General features: G+C 45.4%; 1 protein-coding gene across 9 annotated transcripts in view; it reads right to left on the reverse strand.

The window, feature by feature from the left end:
- Positions 1-17,626, reverse strand: part of FMNL2 (formin like 2) — a 254,925-nt gene extending 237,299 nt beyond the window's left edge. For 6 of the 9 annotated variants that reach the window (XM_077320024.1, XM_077320029.1, XM_077320027.1 and 3 more), the window contains exon 1: positions 16,962-17,625. In XM_077320024.1, the coding sequence (XP_077176139.1) occupies positions 16,962-17,078 (117 nt within the window). In that variant the 5' untranslated portion in view covers positions 17,079-17,625. Of the gene's footprint in view, positions 1-16,961 lie in introns of all 9 variants that reach the window. The other 3 variants (XM_077320026.1, XM_077320022.1, XM_077320023.1) reach the window with 1 other exon arrangement.
- Between the last annotated feature and the right edge of the window lie 2,593 nt (positions 17,627-20,219).

The raw sequence follows: 20,219 nt of genomic DNA on the forward strand, positions 1-20,219 counted from the left end.
GTGTATGCATACCGTAAAGCCATCAACCACGAAGAAATTCCTTTGTCAAAGTTGTTGTAATTAGCACAGAGTTAAAAAAATACTCAAACTTGATTAGCTCCTCCAATATTCAAACTTGACTTGCTCCAGTTATCAAAATATATATGGAGAGTAAAGGGGGGGGATTATGCCCAGCAGGTACAAAAATTCCTCCAAGAAATTGCTGGAGTGCTGATCTCTACCTGTCAATGCTACAGCTGTATCGTTACCTCTAACTGCTTCTGTGACCCAAAACTGACAAACTCTTTCCCTTCACCCCTGCCCTGAAGTCTTGCAGAACACATGATTGAATGAAATCTGGTATGTTCCTCTTTGATCGCCTTCAAAGACCAGCAATGCAGTCCAAATCAAAGTTATACCCTTTCTAAACTCATTACATTCAATGAGCTTACTGTGCTTAGGATGGCACTGTTAAAGTCATAAATAAAAATTGAGTTATAGCCTTGGGATTTTGTTTTTCCCACCAGTTTGGAGGGAAAGGGTAATGGTTTTACTCTCACTTCAACACATATATTTTTTAGCAACTTATATTTTTGTGCACATATGCCTAGCCTAGCCCGATTTCATTGGCTCTTGAAATCTATGCAAGATTAGCCCTGGTTAGCAGCTGGGTTGGAGATCACCAAGGAAATCCAGGGTTGCTACTCAAAGGCAACCTGCTTATGTTCAGAATTCTTGAATTTTCTTGGATCACAAATCGATGTGACTGGTGACTGCATCATGGAAATAAAACATCAAATTGCTCTGGGTCGCTCAGCAACAATGAGCTTGAACCAAACATGTAAAAGCAAGGAAATAAGCCTGACTACCAAGTGTAGATTAGTTGGATCTATCATATTTCCACTTGCCACTTATAGCTGTGAAAGTTGGATAATGAAGAAACTGGACAAGAGAAAATTGATTCCTTTGAACTCTGGTATTGGGGAAGGCTTCTGTGAGTTCTATGGATAGCACAAGTCACAAACAAGGAAATACTACAGAGCATAAAGTCTGATACATCATTGGTAGGGAAAATCACACAACTCCGGCTCACTTACTTTGGCCATATCATGCGATCCAAGTCAATGGAGAAAGTGATTTTGCTAAGATTGGTCAGTGGAAAAAGGAAACCATGCCAACAAAGACGCAGTTGGACGCGATCAGGATAGACACTGACCACAACGTTGCACGGCTGAGGGAGGCAGTGCAGGATCAGGGTCATGGTAACAAGTGTGCCACAGGATACGACTGAATGGCTGACAACAACAAGAGGTAGCAAGAAACTTGTGTTCTGTGGATGGAAATCCTTCCGTCCACAGAAATTATTTGCAGGATCCGGCCCTCTAAGACAATGTGTGTGGCTTTCTTACTCTTATTTACACAGATAATGGTTTGTATTCTGACTTGTTAAAGTAAAACCAATTTACAAAAGCAGTTTACCAAGATCGATAGGACTAATCTGTCACAGCAGACTAGAATATCATGCATGTCTTCTCCAAACATATGAGACATCAAAGAGTGCCCACAGAAAGGGACCGCTTTATTTAAAAGAACTGAACATTCTTTTCAGCTGTAATGTTTGTGTTGCATTCTAAGGTCTAATGACCAGTATTGCAACAGTGAGGATGAGGATAACATTTGCACATTTAATTCTTGCAAACGCCGATTACTCTGCAGGCCACATTGCTTCCCTCCCACCTATATATCAGGTAGAATCAACCACAGGTTTTCTCCCAACTCTTTCCCCCTTCCTTGACACATCTGCTAAAATTCCAGTCAAACACTAAAATGTTAAACAGGGGAACCTCGGGAACTACATATCCATCTATTTTATTTTCTCGCAGTAGCTGCACAGAGGGAAGGATTTACAGTGGAATCCCCAAAAGGACTACTCAGAATCCTACTGAAGATTACTCAATGGGGCTTATTGCCAGAAACGATTCTTGGTATAGCATTGTTAGACGGGAAAACAATACCAAGGAAAGAGTCAATTCCCCCATAAATTATCCCTCTACAGCCCCATGGCTCTTTTTAATCTTAATTTTAAAAGATGAAGATCTGACACAGTAATGATAAAACGTGCCAACTCTTATATCAAACTGCTCCATGTTCCAACCCATGCCATGATTATCACTGAGTTTGTCTGATCGCAGCCAGTGTCTTGGCGTATCTTTCATTTTGTTTTTATACATTGCATATTCAGGTAATTTCATTCTTTTCAGATATTTCTTCTCTGAGTGCTCTTTGCTGTCAAATATGTTTGGAGAAGAAACACATGATATTCTAGTCTGTTCTGACAAGATAATGCTGTTATTTTGTAGCCAGCCTTGGCAGAGATGGACTACTTTTGTAAATTAGAAACAAAAGTTTTTAGCATCCCTTTCAAAGCCCAAAATAGCTTAACATTGAGTTATCTTAAAAACTACATCTGCACACACATCTCCTGTTAAATATGGGGCCCTTCTCTGTGCTCCTTTACCATTTTCAATAGAGTGGGTCACATAATTCCGGATCAGGTTTAAGATTTTGGCCATCACCTTTAAGGCCATACGCGGTCTGGGCCCAGTGTACCTAAGGGATCTCCTCTCTGCCTACACCCCTCAAAGAGCCTTATGCTCCACCAGCTCCAACCTCCTGGTGATCCCTGGACCCAAGGAAGCCTGCTTGACCTCAACCAGGGCCAGAGCTTTCTCCATTCTGGCCCCCACCTGGTGGAACGAGCTCCCAGAGGAGCGGGGCCCTGATGGAGCTCAAACAATTCCACAGGGCCTGCAAAAGGAAGCTCCTCCACCAGGCATATGATTATGGTCAACCAGTACCACCGCTTCCAATCGGCCCCCTTCAGCCTCCCTCCTCCAACCAGCATTGCAGGCTCACCCAATCCACTGGGCCATCTGTAAGCATTGAGTTATTGTTCTCCCAATGTTCTATTGTTCATAATGTAGTAGTTATTATTATGTTAGTGTATACTGAGTTATTTGTACAGTTATCTCTGTTTGATGTAAACCACCCTGAGCCTTCGAGGAAGGCGGTATATAAATGTAGTAGTAGTAGTAGTAGTAGTAGTAGTAGTGGTAATGATGATGATGATGATGATGATGATGATAATAATAATAATATGGCCTCTTTGGTAGCAGCACCACAATTAGGGAATGCTTGAACAGGGAAAAGTCCACATATCCCTTTCACTGCTCCTCTCCTAGAGAAAACATGACTTTTTAAGAAAAAAATATCCTGTCTGAATGGATTCTTCTCTTTTCCTTACCAGAATTCTAATCTGCACTTTAGATATTTAATTTAGTGTTAATTAGAATTACTGGGTTGGTTTTTAGTGCTAGATTTTTAAAAAGCACTGTAAACTGCTATAATGATGCCTAATTGGAAAGCAGGACTCAGATATATATTTTAAATAAAAATACATGTTGTGAGTCACCATCAGCCTTTATTAGCTTTTGTACAACAGACACAAGAAATTTATTTTTTTAAGCAACTAAATATTCAACATATATGCAATAAGAATTTCGGAGTTTTCGGTGTAATTCACATGTATCAATCAGACTACCAATTAATGTACCTGAAGAGTAGGGTAAGGTCTACACACGGTATTTATTTACTTTGTTATCATATGACCTGTGTAGTAGAGCCAGGAGATCTGAGGATCGTCTAGCAGCCAGGCAACAGACATTCAGAGGTTGTCTGCCATTGCCTGCCTCTGCGTCATTATCTCTAGGGTTCCTCGGAGGGACTCCATCCAAATCCTTGGTCTCCCACCCAAATACTAGACAGGATTGGCCCTGCTTAGCTTCCAAGATCTGACAGGTTTGGGCTTGCTTATGCTATACAGGTCAGGGTAGCCAACAGCCCGGGGAGGGGGGAGGAGAGCATGACAGTGCCCACAGCAGAGTCAACGCTTCAGCCAAGTACTTCTGCAGTTTTGCTCCACCTCTACAGTATGATCCTGTATGGGGTATATCTGTTCATAATAACTTATGTCATAGATTTTTCTTCTGTACATTTAACATCACTCTTTCATTTGGTCCAGCCAAACTCTTCCATGTTTAATGACATCAGCTTTTTCATTTTCAATCGGTCTGTCCACACAGTAAAATTTAAATGCTTGCTTATAATGCTTTAATGGTATGGGAAAGGACCATGTATGGAGTCAGTCAGTTCCATAGTCACATGAGAGATAAGTAAAAAGGATGGAGACACTATAAAAAAAATTGCACGGCTGACCCTGCCAGGGTTCTCCAGGGGGTTCATGCAGGCACATGCTGAGATGCAGAACAAATACCATATCTAGGTGGTCACTGGGAACATGGGGGGGGGGTGATTAAACTCCCACTTTTCCTGCAGAACACAACAGAAGCCTCTTGCAGCTGCTGTTCACAAAAATAAAGAAGCATACTGGATATCCTATCACACACCTTCCACTGTCCCACCTGGAAAAGTCAGCTCCTGAACCCGTCCAATCTGATTGGTTTAAACAGCTCCTAAAGAAAGCAAAATGGGACAGGCAAAAAAAGAGAGGGGGAGGGCAAGGAGTAGTACAAGAGCAAATGACCTTATGAAGTTTTGCTGGTTCTGTTCACAACTCCACTGTATTGTAAAACTTTGTAACACAAAACTGAACACAGGGAACTAATTAGTGCCCAAAACTGTAGCCAAATCCTTTCTCTCTCTCTCTCTTTTCTTTTTCTTTCTTTTTTAAACTTGTAAAATCACTCCATGGTTTCTCAAATAACGTTATGCCCTTCATAGAGTAAAACGATGCCGGCTGTCTTAAATATTAACTACAGTTGAAATGTGAATCTCTATTTGTGTAGATTAAATACCTTGTTACTTCCCTCCTCCCCTCAACCTTGTATGTATCAGAGTTTCTGCACTTTGCTATTACGGGAAGAACAAACTCAGTTTGGTGAGCCAGTTTGATGTAGTGGTTGGGAGTGCGGGCTTCTAATCCGGCATGCTGGGTTCGATTCTGCACTCCCCTGCATGCAGCCAGTTGGGTGACCTTGGGCTTGCCACGGCACTGATAAAACTGTTCTGACCAAGCAGTGATATCTGGGCTCTCTCAGCCTCACCCACCTCACAGGGGAGAGGAAACGGAAGGCAACTGTAAGCCACTTTGAGCTTCCTTTGGGTAGAGAAAAGCGGCATATAAGAACCAACTCCTCTTCTTCCTTCTTCCTCTTTCCTCTTCTTCTTCTAATTCAGGCCTTCATAACGTCTTTAAAGTATACAAGTAGTTTAAAAAACCCTCAACCAAAACTGTAAAAAAAAAATCCACACATTGTATTCAGGGGTATATTCATACCCCATGTCAAGAAATGCCTTTTGGTCTTATAGATTTACATTTAAACTGTTTTTTCCCCTTTGGGCTGAGACTGGGAGGGGGGGGATTGGACCAATGGCTCACTTATATTCAAATGCTAACAGCTCTGGCTAGATACAATTATAGAGGCAAACTTTCCTCCTTTCCACAAGAAGGTGAATAGAGGTTTGGAATGCTAGACAAACTTTCAGGAAGGAGAGTACTGCAGGTTGCCAAGAAACAGTTATTTGAACCAGCCAGACCTGGTCAGTGTAGGTGGACAAACTGAGGTGATAAGTCAAGGGAGTCAAGAAGTTCTATTTTGCACTGAATTCATCATAGCCAACATCTCTCTTACCTGGGCTCTGAGCAAGCAGCCATTTTGATCACGCAGCCATCTGGAAGGCTGAAGAATGCTTTAAAGCAGGGGTTAGTCAACCTGTGGTCCTCCAGATGTTCATGGACTACAATTCCCATGAGCCCCTCCCAGTGTTCGCTGGCACGGGCTCACGGGAATTGTAGTCCATGGACATCTGGAGGGCCGCAGTTTGACTACCCTTGGTTTAGGCCCTCGGAGGTTAACATAGGATGCGTTGTTGAAATGAAACAATTTCTCACCAAGCTTGTGTTTTTTTCTTCTATAAGGTAAAGGTAAAGGTATCCCCTGTGCAAGCACCGAGTCATGTCTGACCCTTGGGGTGACGCCCTCTAGCGTTTTCATGGCAGACTCAATACGGGGTGGTTTGCCAGTGCCTTCCCCAGTCATTACGGTTTACCCCCCAGCAAGCTGGGTCCTCATTTTACCGACCTCGGAAGGATGGAAGGCTGAGTCAACCTTGAGCCGGCTGCTGGGATCGAACTCCCAACCTCATGAGCAAAGCTTTCAGGCAGCTGCCTTACCACTCTGCGCCACAAGAGGCTCTTTTTTTTTTTTTTTCTTCTATAGTTCTGTCAAAAATATGTATTTCCAAGAGGAATGATTTGCAATGTATGGATTCATCCTTGCTAAAGCAGGCACAATGCAATAATTTTTTTCATCGGTCTTTTAAGAAACAAGCCGACTGCTTTCTTCCAGGCTAGTCAGAGCTGAATGAAGCAAGAACAAGTGACACGTGCAACTTGACAGATTAGGTCCATACTTTCATCAGTAAAGCAGCAATAAATTAAATCAAGAGTGTGATATGGAAATACGCTGCCAAAATTGTGTGTCACACCCACAAGCCTACCTTATTTGCAAATTGGTTCTTTTGATACTTTCAATAAGAGAAAACAAAAAGTTTACAAGGTAAATTCATTAAAGCATAATTTACAAGGGTAGATGAACGACATGAGAGGTTAAACAGTATCCTAAGCAAGTATGCTCAGAAGCAAGGCATCACCATGTAATTTTATACAGTGGAACATTTTCCTAGGAGATATTAGGGAGTAGGGTTCTGTTGCTAACACGCTGGGAGCTGAGTGACAGCAACATCAAACCTGTACAATGTGAAGACACAAGTCAGGTTTTCAGAAGGTCTCTCGTCACAATATTTACCTGACATCTACATTTATTACTCCATGGGAATCCCCAATCATGCCACTGGCAGAGGGCAAGAAAAAAAGAAACTGGAGATGCCTGAGACAAGACTAAGTCTGCTCAATAGATTGATTTTATTTTATTTATTATTGGACTTGTTAACCGCCGCTCTCGGGATAGCCTGCTCACAGCGGTTTAAACAGAGTATAAAACCACAATGTTGTTAGGTGCGAAGTCATGTCCGACCTATCATGACCCCATGGACAATGATCCTCCAGGCCTTCCTGTCCTCTACCATTCCCTGGAGTCCATTTAAGCTCGCACCGACTGCTTCAGTTACTCCATCCAGCCACCTAATTCTCTGTCGTCCTCTTCTTCTTTTGCCCTCGATCGCTCCCAGCATGAGGCTCTTCTCCAGGGAGTCCTTCCTTCTCATGAGGTGGCCAAAGTATTTAAGTTTCTTCTTCAGGATCTGGCCTTCTAAGGAGCAGTCAGGGCTGATCTCCTCTAGGACTGACCGGTTTGTTCGCCTTACAGTCCAAGGGACTTGCAAGTCTTCTCCAGCACCAGAGTTCAAAAGCCTCAATTCTTTGACGCTCGGCCTTCCTTATGATCACAATAAAACGCAGTAATTAGGAATAAAACACACACACTGGCAACCTCATACAGCTCAACCAGACTAACCTGATTCCATGCCACAAGATGGATGTTAAAATGTTTAACTGATTAGATGTTTAGAGATTTGGAGGAAGTACCAGATAGATCTTCTATGCTCTGACCTCAACCAAACTCCTGGCAGAAGAGCTTGGTCTTGCAAGCCCTATAAAACTGTGGTAGTTCCACCAGGGCTCTCAGCTCTTCTGGGAGCTCATTCCACCAGGTAGGGGCTAGGACCAAAAAGGCTCTGGCCGAGCCTCTGGCCAGGCTTACCTCACACGGACCAGGGATCACCAATCAGTTTAGAGAGTTAAATGGTCCCTCAGATCACCAATGGTCTTAGAGATGCTAGACCAAAATGCAAATAACCTGATGAGTCACTGCAGCAGTCATCGGAAGGCTGAAATATTCTTCCAGAGAACTTTGTCTGCTTGGAGGTGACCAGTTGATCACTATCTATTACACCACCCCTCCAGCTCTTGCTGGGAGGGAAGCAGTCTGGATGAATACAAGGGCAGCCTAATAGTTTCTCTCTACAAAACGCTGCTCAGACAGATGGAGTCCCTCAGCTGACCCTGAAGCAACACAATATGCGGTGTCGTGGAGTCTAGGGAAGATTTTCAATCCATGGCTTCTATACACTAGGTCAGGGGTAGTCAAACTGTGGCCCTCCAGATGTCCATGGACTACAATTCCCAGGAGCCCCTGCCAGCGAATGCTGGCAGGGGCTCATGGGAATTGTAGTCCATGGACATCTGGAGGGCCGCAGTTTGACTACCCCTGCACTAGGTGAATGTACATCCCACTTCCAAACAGCAGCCCTGGTTGTGCTGGGTATAGCAAAGGGTGCCTAGCCCACAGGGTTCCTACTGAATCCCACAAATCCTAAGTCATATATGAAAAGTAACCTGTGAGGTAACATGCAGCATCCACTGAATTAAAAAGATATAGTTACTGTAATGAAACACATTTTGCATGGAATGAAACATTCAGGTAGCACATCTGTGTGCAACTTACTATTCTCAAGAACAAATCCTAAATAAGTATCCATACATACTGTGTATCCACGCATACTGTGAGCATATGCAGTTTTTTTTAATGAATACCAGACATCATTATGTTCTATTTCCTTTTTTTTCAAAAGATGTATTGTTCTCTTTGCACATTTATTTGAATGATGCAATAGTCCATTTTAAGAATAAGGATGTTTCGTGTTAGAATCACTACAAACATGTGAACAAATGATTAGATTATGTCAGCAACAGCTCATCAGATGTCAGACCCGTCTGCAGACTGTGTCGCAGCCCCCTCCTCTTGACCATGCGTCCTCTGTAAACATGAACGTACTATTTAGAAAACAGACCACCCTGCTGGAATCACTGGTTCAGCCTTTATAGTCTCCATTCAAACATTTTTGGTCATAACCCAGGGAAAATGGGAGTTGCTTGAGATACCACTATTTCTCAACTCTTTGTTTTTAAATATAAATAGGAAGTGGAGGTGGAGAAAAACAGTCAATAATATATGTCTCAGTATAGTGTGGATTTTAAGAATCATATACATAGAAAAGGAATCTCAACTCTCAAATCCCCCTCCCCGCAACAGGCATCTTGCAAGATGCTGAGAGACCGTAATTGGCCCAAGGTCACTACAGACTGTCTGTGTTCTGATGGCATAGTTATCCAGGGCTTGATCAATGTCACCGTTATAATTCAAAGTTTATCCTAGCATCTGACTAGGCCTGATTGGTCAATGAAGAAGAGTTGGGTTTTACACCCTGCTTTTCACGACCTGAAGGAGTCTCAACAGACACTCTGTGAGAGAAGTGGGGCTGGAAGAGCTCTGACGGAACTGATCTGTGAGAACACTTGTAACAGGACTGTGACTAGCCCAAGGCCACCCAACTGGCTGCAAGTGAAGGATTGGGGAATCAAGTCTGGCATAAGTGTGGATAGCAGAGCATTTCTCATGCTCTTCTTGTGTATATACTGGTTTTCCTCAAGCCAGTCACTACTCATATATTTAATATGTATGGTAACTTAAAGACCAAAGGCAGCCTTCAGCAATATCTGTTTCAATTAAATCAGTCAAGCTCACAGTCTCACCAATTTTGATCCCATTAACTCTGTTCTACGTCAGTGGTCCCCAACCCCCGGTCCAGGGACCAGCACCGGTCCGTGGATCAGTTGGTGCCGGGCCGCGGCTCCTCCTCGTCCTCCTCCCCAGCTGCTGCCTTCGGGGCTGCCCTGCCACTCTGCAGCTGGTTCACCTTTGATGCTCTCCAGCAGCCACCATGGTTGGAGTCCCCCCTTGGCGTGGCACTGCGCAGCTGCTGCTGGTACCGCCCCCCAGCGGGCGGCGGGAAGTCAGGGGCGCCGGCAGGAAAGCAAGTGGAGCAGGGGCTCAGGTGGCGGTGGAAACTTCCCTTGGCAAAAGACTACATTCCCCCCCCCCTCCGGGCCTCAGTAATATTTTCCAGCATTGACCGGTCCCCGGTGATAAAAAGGTTGGGGACCACTGTTCTACGTAGTTTAGATCCATGTTCAAAATTTCTATTCTGCCCTGAAAATTCACTGCATGACCCTCGCCTCTAGTCTCTTCCTCTCGGCCAAATTTTCCTCACAGGATTGTTGTGAGAACAAAATAGGGGAGAGAATGGTGCCCTGAATGCCTTCTGAGGAAGGCAGGGCTAAACAGATATAACAAGGGGAGGGAGAAATTAAACCTGCACCAGTAAAGTAAGTTTAGTCTCATTGTTAGCAGAAATGAGCCAATGGCCGTCACTGGCACTGCTGACCAGCTCAAGCCCACCTCTTTGTAAACCAAACTGATTTCAATGAGACGCATGTAACTAAGGCTTCCTCTACAAAAAGAAGATGGTTTTCTCACACCTTCCATGGGTATATGTCTTTATTATTCATTTCTCAATTTAAAAATTCTAGGGACTCATGCATGCGAGACAGGCCATGTCAATGCTCTAATCCCAAATGTTTAGCATTCCCAGTGGTAACAAAACAGACTCTGCACAGTCATAGAATCATAGAATCATAGAGTTGGAAGGCACCTCATGGGTCATCTAGTGCAACCCCCTGCACTATGCAGGACACTCACAACCCTATTGCTCATCAGAAATAAGTTACAGGGCTAAAGAAAAAAAATAATCATGCCCACAGATATACTCATGGCAAAACTGGTGCAAGTGGGAACAATCCTACACAAGTCTACACAGAATTAAGTCCAATTTTAATTAATCAAGTGGGAAAGTGTTCCTAGGACTGCAGCAAACACAAGGTTGAACACAAATAGAAATGTTTGAATATGACATTTTAAAAGTAATGCAACTGTATGCCAAAATTTCACTGATTTTTTTCCTTAAAAACTCTAACTGCAATCCTATGGTGAGTTACTCTAGTCTAAACCCTTTGGTTTCAGTGTGTTCAGAACCGGGTAAATGCATAGGACTGCACTTTCACGGCTATCTCCACTTCATCACAGCAAATATTCTCAAGTAGTTAGACGGCCTCCAGTTGCTGCTTAGAAATTCTATAGCAAAAAAAGGAAGCTGGATCATGTTGTTGCTACTTTCAGCCTTCTTCAACAATTTACATTGTTAGAAAGAGGCACTAATAAGTCATTATTAACAAGAAAAGATATAAAAACCACCTTGGAAGAGAATAAGTTTGCTTTCAAGTACAAATAGAAAAGTTATAATAGTCATATTTTTATAACTTTACAGTGATCATTGTTTAAATTATGATTTTATGATTCTTAACATTTTATCTTGTGTTTCTGATCAACATTTTACTTGTTTTGATATCCTAGCATTTACTGTACTGGTCGAAAAGACTGTAAATAAAATGTTGTTGAAAGAGAAATGGTCAGGTTAGAGTAACAATATCCTCATCTCCCATTTTAGACTAGAACTTTGCCGCTCCAAATGTCTGGAAGATAGAAACAAGTGGATAGTTTCATGGTTACCAAATGTAGTCTAAAACAGGGGTAACAAACAAGGGTAAATTGTCTAAAATAATGTAAAAAACGTTACATTTTGAAAGAGTTCTATGGGAAAGATTCGGTGATTCAGACACAGATCAAGTCCAACCCAACAAGTTTAGTAAAAAATATATACACTTTAACCAAAGGGGCGTAAACCAGGGATAGTCAACCTGTGGTCCTCCAGATGTCCATGGACTACAATTCCCATGAGCCCCTGCCAGCACATCTGGAGGACCACAGGTTGACTACCCCGTAAACTAACAAGTAAACTAACAAGTCTTCAGTTTAATCGTACGAAAGCCAAAGGAAAGCCTACCAAACTTGCCAATAGACCTCTATTCTTAACACACAGTATGCACAACCACACACTATACTGGGAAATGAGAGGCTGGAAAGATGATTCCATTATTCAAGCACTGTACTGAGTAAGGATTTTAAATGAAATTACAATGAATGTGCTCAGACTTAATACTGTGAATGGGGCTACTAACCCCACTGTTACCTGCCAATGCTCTGAGCAATAATGGGTGAGAAAAAAATGAAACTGCAGCATCATATGTACACTTACTATAAAAACCCAAAACTTTACGAGGGATTCCTAGGCCTACCTTATGTCACTTCCAGGTTTTTACAAGAATTGATGTAGCACTACAAATTGCTTTGCAACCCCCCCCCCCACCACAATTTTCCTATCTGTTGCCAGGTACTGCATTTAATTAAGTTATTCTATTATGGCCTGAGATAGCAACCTGTTTTAGAGACCCACAGAGAAATCCCTCCCACTTAATAACCTTCCCATTTATTCAAAGCGACGCTATTGGATTTTTGCACACAAAGAAATTCCTATTGTGGACAGTCATGTATGTAGATTCCACAGCATTACCATTCTGATCCTGGACAAGAATAAATATCAAGAGGCTTGGTGAATAGTTAGGGTAAGCGATGGGGAGTTGAGGGGAAAAGATTGTGCTGGGCAAATGAAGCATTAAGCTTGGTCACAGGTGCATCCCTAGACCAATTATCATTAAATCTGCACTTTAATCCTGAAAAATAATCTAAATCCACTGAGGTCAATGTTCTTATAAAGGTGTCACTCTGTTTAGGATTGGTGTACCAGTGCAAGCTCTTCTACTAACAAACTTATTCATATGATAAAGTGACCAGGGCAATCAACATTAATTTAAAAATTAACAAAACAGCCACCCACCAAGACATTACAGATAGAAGACAGTTCTATTATTGAACTACTGTACTGACATTGTACTTTACATAATGTCATAATTAATGGATGTGCTACAACTTAATGCAGTGAATCATCTCCTATATTCATGCATGTTTAAGCTTAAGTATATATTCAGAGAAAGGTGGAAAGGAAGTACTTCAGAAGTTAAGTAGCTTAATCTATTGCTGTTCACACAACCTAGAATTCTAATCTCTAGTAATAAACTCCCTTTAGAAATAGCTACCTTCACCTCGAATGCATTGCAATTCTAGTTTAGCTCTTAATTTCTTTGCTTTCATTAAATTAACATCTGCGTTGAGTCTCCAGCTCTATTATCCTTGAAAGCTGTCTGAGAAAGGTATGTTCAAATATGGTTCAAAAAGGCACCTATGAGCCTCCAACAGTCACATGCACCAGGGAAGTAATGCAATAAGCAAAGCATCAAACATTGAATTGTAAATGCATAATATATGGACACAGAACACAGGGGTTTTATATCACTTCATCATCATCATCATCACTATATATATTTGGACATTTTCCCCTGCCCCTTTTTAGTTTCACTACTTCTAGCTCACTTCAGTCTCTTACTCAGAAGTCTAAGAACTGCATACATGAAGTAGTGATAAGGCAGGGCCTAACACTGATAGAGATGTGGGTTCAGCCTCTGTAACATCCCACAGTGAATCTATTTAGAATTAAGACTAGGCACCTCCAGAGTCTAGCCCTGAAATGAGATGGATCTGGGTTTTTTTTTTTCCCATGGAGCACTTCATTTCAGGCTTACTTGGATGCTGCAGCAGGGAGTGCTCACAGGGGAGTTTCCTCTCTCCTGTAGACCCTAAATGCTATTGTGCATAAGCATATTGCCAGGAATCCAGGCAACCATCTCTCAGAGTCTGTAAATGCTTCCAAGGATTCTATCACTTGGAATCTATTCTCATACGCTGACTGAGCTGCCTACAAACTTCCATGAGCATCAAGAAAATTTAATCTTAAATGGGCAGATTCAGGTTAGGCCCTCTTTATATGTATCCAGATGAGCCTCTTGTGGCGCAGAGTGGTAAGGCAGCGACATGCTATCTGAAGCTCTGCCCATGAGGCTGGGAGTTTGATCCCAGCAGCTGTCTCAAGGTTGACTCAGCCTTCCATCCTTCCGAGGTTGGTAAATGAGTACCCAGCTTGCTGGGGGGTAAACGGTAATGACTGGGGAAGGCACTGGCAAACCACCCCGTATTGAGTCTGCCAAGAAAGCGCTGGAGGGCGTCACCCCAAGGGTCAGACATCACCCGGTGCTTGCACAGGGGATACCTTTACCTTTACCTTTATATGTATCCAGACCGGCTTACTGCTGACACCTACCATGGTTGCTCCCATGTCCACCCATCAAGAATTCCATCCATGTAGTACTTCCAAGTAGTGCATTTATATAATCTACAAACCGCAAATGGCACCCAACTTCTTAGACGATACACTGCTCTCATGAGATATAAACACACCTCCTTCAGTCTGACCTCTCTGGGGGTTTAACTAAATTGTCGTTCCTGTTATTATTGTTGATCAAAATCATTGCTATTATGTTAATTTAAGTCACTGTTGGATTATTGCTGATGTTATTTCTGACTGTTATATGTTTTGGTTGTTCCATGTAAGACCCCACAACGTTATATGTAAACTGCCCTGAGCCATATGGGAGGGCGGTATAAAAATCTAAGAAATAAATATCAGAAATGACGAAAAGGATGGAAAGTCTACACCTGTACTCTTGTCCACAGGGGAACCTCCCCTCCCAGTGTAAGACTTTAGGAGTACCCTCTTCTCTTCACAAATGCTTTAGCCATACTGGGGGGGGGGGGGGAAGTAAGCAGACCCATCTAAGCACTGGGTTGTAAACAAAGACATATCTCTGAAATAGGAGCTGCTAGATATTTTGGAGAAAAAACTATTTACAAAGGAAACAGAAAGTTATTCTTCAAGCAGGTCAAGCATAGGACATTAAACAAGTGACCTCACCATAGCTTTCCCTTGAAAAGAATTACCTTTCTGACAGGATGCCATTTGTAAAATTAAGAAATGGTATGCGTGCAAAGAGGAAACTGGCTCCTGTGTGTTCCTTTCAAAGACTTGCTTCTAAATGCATGTTAGAAAGACCGCCATTTCTGCAAAAGCTGTTTCCCGTAACACACTACACTAAATACAGAGAAACCAGAACTACTGAGGTGCTGCTGATAGCAATGAAGTCTCTGAAAAGCAGCTCACACAGCACTTTTGTTTTGATTTCAAAAATAGGCGTCCTTCTAAACCAATTTAACCCAATTCTCCTGAGGACTGCAAAGCTACCTGTGCACCAAGCATAGAATAAATCACCTGCTCCTTACAATAACAGCTCATAGAACGTTTGTGCTTTGTATACATGGCCCCAACTTTTCATGGGTATCCTCGGTACCTGCCATTTGGCACACCAAAAAGTTAAATCCACACAGATCTACTAGAAATCTGCATAGGTAGGTATTCTATAGAACATAGCGAGTTACACTCATACGCACATACAAACACAAGTTCAGGTGGGTAGCCCTGTTAGGCTGAAGCATCAGAACAAAGTTTGAGTCCAATGGCACCTTTAAAACCAACCAAGGTGTAAGGTTTTGTGTGCATGTAGACTTCCTCAAACACAATGAAGCAGGGGGTGTAAGCAGAGGGTAAGCAATAAATTAATACACAGCATAATAAAGATGTTTAACAAATTCAAAGATGACACCGGACTAACAAACTAAATTTATAAGATTATAATCTGTTTGGTTTCCCCCAGAGTTGAAGCCAAACAAATTACAGCCTTATAAGCATGCAGTTCCTGTATCCTCCTTGAATATGTTAAACATCATTATGTTGAGAACTAATTTACTGCTCACCTTCTGCCTATATGTGCCGACTGGTAAATTCCCATTTCAGTGTTTATTTATTAATTAGATTTCTATGCTGCCCTCCCAGCAAGTCAGCTCAGGGTGGCGTCTAAGTGTGCATGCACACAAATGCTTACACCTTGAATAAAACTTTGCTGGCCTTAAAGGTGCCACTGGACTCAAACACAACGAGTGAACAATAGCAGCCAAAAGTAAAGTCACAGCATCACGGACAGTTTAGGACCAAGTATGTCTTGGGGGGGAGGGGGGGAGATGTGTCAAATAGTTGAACTCCAGGGATCTAATCTGCACCATCTGTTAAGAGGCTTCTAATTCAACCGACTGAGGAGAGAACTCCCTGACTTTCAGAGTCTGCATCAGGCCCAAGCAGAGTTAAAGTCCCAAAGCCTCGATGAGGCAAAAGGGGAGTAACCACGCCCTCTTCACCGCGAGGAAACTCAGCTTCGCAGATTGCTGTGAAAACTGTGGACACAGCTGCCGCGAGGCAGGTTTTTATTGAATTACTCTAAAAAAAAAAAAACAAAGACAAGAAAGGGCCAACCCTTGAAACGCCTCCAGTCTACGAAGCCAACTTTTAAAAAAGAATGAAAATCTGCACACTTAAGCCATCCTCGCAACACGCCCCCCCCATACACACACAAGAAGAAAACGTGGAGGTTTTCCAAGCAAGCCCCCTGTATGCATTTCAACACCCCACCCCACCCCACCCCCGGGGGCTGTAATATGGGTCGGGTGTCTGTGATTTCGCTTTCCAGCCCCTCCGACTTCCTTTTCTCGTCCTCCCCCTCCAACTGGAAGCGATGCGGCTCTCTCCTCAGGAGAGGTCAGTGGGCACCGAATGGCCGCCTGCACGGGCGAGAACTTCAACCGGCGCGCCTCAGCCGCCCGCCCTGCGCCAAGCAGCCGCCCTCTTTCGCCTTGGGCCGGCGCGCGGGGAATCCGGCGCCTTTGCCTTCTCCCTTCGGGGTAGGGTAGGGTAGGGTAGGGTAGGGTAGGGTGGGCGGCAGCAGCCCCCATGCACTCTCCCCGAAGCAGCGCGAGCCCCCGTCTCCCTGGGCGCACGAGCGGCCCGGCCAGTTGCCCCCTTCCCTTCAAACAATGGATCAGCTGCTCCACAGGCAGTTGCGCTGCCTTCGCCCAACTCCGAGCGCCGCGCTCGGGAAATCTCGGCGCTTCATTGTCTCCCCCGCGGGGTCCCGTTTCCAGGCCGGGCTGAGGGAGCTGCCCTCCCCCTTCTCCGTCGGCCTCCGCGGGGGCTGCCTGAGGCGCGCTCGGGCGCGATGGGGGGAGAAGGCAGGGCGCTCGCCAGCCACTCACCAAGACGACGGCGAACCTCTCCTCCAGCTCGCCCGGCTCGGGCATCGGCAGCTTGAGCGGCATGTTGTGCGCCCTGAAGTCCGTCTGCTGAGCGTCCATGCTGCCCGCATTGCCCATGGCGGTGGCCCTTCCTCAGGGAAGGGGGGCGGGCGAGAGCCGTCCACCAGCCCCTCGCTCTTGCTCGCTCGCTCGCCCGCCCGCCCGCCGTTGGCTCCGAAGCGCGCCGCACTCCGCGAGGGTCGCTCGCTCCGTTATTCCTTCCCTCGGCCGCCCCCCGGCGTGCTGCTCTCGCTCTCCACCACCAGCTCGGAAACTGAAAACCGGAGCCACGGGGGATGCACCGATCTATGTCTCCCTCTAGCACTGGCCGTGGAAATGATCGCCTTCCACCTTCATGCTTTCCTTCCTCCTCCTCCTCCTCCCCAGCACAATCGGGCTGGCTTGCGGGAGACGCGGGCGCTTAGATGCCGCCGCATGTTGCATAGTTTCCACCCCGCGCGGTCCCGACGGGGAGAAGCATGATGCGGGATGAGCCGTCCGCCGCAGTCGCCTCGGGAGGCAAAGAGCGCTGGCTTCCTTGCCACGGCGCGCGAACCCGCAGATCAGCAGCCGCCGAAGCCGCCGCGAAACCAGCCAGCCAGACAAATGCGCACCACAGCACAAAGCCCCCTTTCCGCAGCCACCTCCTACGGAGCCGCTCCCCGCCCCCGAGCCCAGGGAAAGCTGGGAATCGTAGTCCCTCCCCGTTGACCTCACGCACTAATGAAGCAATACACGTTGAGAAAATAAAGGATTTCTTTTTTTTTTACTTGGAAACTCCTGGATTACGATGTCGGGCTGGGGTGGGCGTGTGTTTGAGTCACATGCAGTGAACAAGGGACTCAACAGCTCACTTCCTAGCGAAATGCGCACATGTGCCCTTTGCCACCCAAAGGTCTTGCAGCATGTCTTGCCCCAAAGTCTTTTAAATTGCGGTTTAGAGCTCACACAATTTCAGAATGATTCAGAAGTCATTTGTGTGTGTCTGACCATTTCCACATGGAGGTGAACAATGCGTGCCTCCTCCTGTTTGCAAATGCGCAATTGTAAACTGCGCGTTTGGCCACTTCCTGATGGGAGACCCTTCCCACATTATCCCACGGTCTCATTGCAGCTTTTCCCTTCCTGACGAGGCAGCAGAGAAGACAGAAGCATGGACAACCCACAGGTCCCCCTACCCCCGCTTCTCAGGTTGTCAATCAACCCTAGCTACCAATCCCCTAACAATGGTGGTTTGAGGGATTCAAGCTTCCTTCCACCCCCCCCCCCCTCTGAGTCCCAAAATTAATTTTTTGTAAATACACTTCTGCGTTCCTATGGGATCACGCCACAACAGTAAAACGTTTTTTCAAGATTTGGGGGGGGGATTCTTTGTATAATGGACTCGATTTATGTTCGGGTAGGTTGCTGATAGGCTGGCAACAGTCCGATGTTTGTGTGCTCACAATGAAGATTAAAAATACAGAACACAGACACCATGCTAATAGGGGCACAGGCCCTCCTCTTTCCCCTACCACCAGAAAACAAAACCATGAATGTGTTTTAGATAGGGCTGCTTCCCGCTCCCAATATTACTGTGCACACTGAGGAGAACACGACAGTACATTTTATTTCCACTGAGGCACTGGACTGTGGTCCCATAGCAATGCAGACCGCACTTTAAAAAAAACTATTTAGTGATCTACAAATGGAGAGGGGAGGGTGGGTGCAAGGGCGGTCAAAACACCAGAGAGACTGTCACAAGTTTCTTCTTTCAGACAGGCTTGTCCCTATTTGCACCTCATTGTGTGCCGCAACAAGAAGGGGAAGCGGATTCTACCGCCTTCCCTCATCCGCAAAGAGGACGAAAACTTGCACCAACGACTGGAGAGCTATGGCTTGTTGCTGACATTATGAGGAAGCAGCATTAAAACCCGCAAACAATAAGAACCTGGGCGGGGGCAAATTCCTCGTGAGGAAATGGTCTGTGAGAAGCATTTCTGTGTTCTCTCAGTTTTACAGTCTCCGTCTTCCAGAAATATTTTCTGAAGGGGCACATACTGGGTGAGGGATGCGGAGGGTGGAGACTCAGCACACACTTATCTATAACTATTAATAAAGCCTGTAAGGAATGCTGGGAGGAGCTGGGACTCCCCACCTAACCAACGATCAGGTTGGATGTCCCAGCTGCCCCATTCCTGATCGGCCGTCTGTCCAACAAATGGCCAATCAGGAAGGAAGTCCCACCCCTGGTCACATCCCCCTCCAACTTCTTTCATTTGGAAGAAGTTTCACCTGGGTAAACAGGAATTGGGAGGGAGGGCGGAGGGCCTGGGACTGTGGGCAGGTGAGGGAAGCGGGGGGCCGTGCCAGGGGGAGGGAGCCCCTGCCAGTGCTCCTGCAGCCCCAAGCAGCTCCAGCCACGGTCTTCACAGGCCTTGGTAGAGCTGCTGGGGTGGTGGGAGGAGAACTGGGCTGCCCCCTAGTGCTCTCCCTCCTGCCTCAAAAAGGCCCACCGAGGCCTCTCCAGGCCTTGGATAGCTGTCCAGGGGTGGCTTAGCGTCCGTTGTATACAATGGGCTTTTCTGCTAGTTAGTGTTAAATACCCACCGCTCCAGTGTAAACTACTCAGAGTAGTTCAGGTAACACCTTACAAGAGACATGTGCTTGGCAGGAAATCCTGACCCATTACAGGCTCCTTGAAGCCTGTACAAATCTTTTACATCATTTTTCAAGGTATGTGCTGGGTATCCCTGAATCTGCCAAGTATCCCTGAATCTAATCGTTTTATGTTTTTACTAGCTTCAAAGCCCGTTCATAAGAATGGACTTTGCAGGGCCCTCCCCAGGCCTCCGCGGGACGACAGCACTTGCTGTGAGGTGAGAGCGCTTGCTGCGGCCCAGGGAAGGGAGGCTCTCCCCTCCCCCCTCCCACGGCAGGCTCCCCCCCCCAGGAGGCTCCCCTGGCCATGGGAAGCGCTCTGACCACGGTGAGAGCACTTGTCGCAGCCCAGGGAAGGGAGGCTCCCCGCCACTCCCCACCCTCCCCATGGCAGGCTCCCTGGGCCACGGCAAACGCTCTTGCCGCCTCGCAGGGGGCAAAGAGGGAGGATGGGAGGTGGAGAGGGGAGGGCCAATCAGCAAAGCTGACTGCACCCTGATTGGCCCTATTCCAATTCAAGCAGCCAGGCTGTCTCCACCCCCAGGGCTGTATCACAAATATATAAGGGGAGAACAATGG

Source organism: Paroedura picta, chromosome 2 (genome assembly GCF_049243985.1).
Source record: "Paroedura picta isolate Pp20150507F chromosome 2, Ppicta_v3.0, whole genome shotgun sequence".
Classification (NCBI taxonomy): Eukaryota; Metazoa; Chordata; class Lepidosauria; order Squamata; family Gekkonidae; genus Paroedura; species Paroedura picta.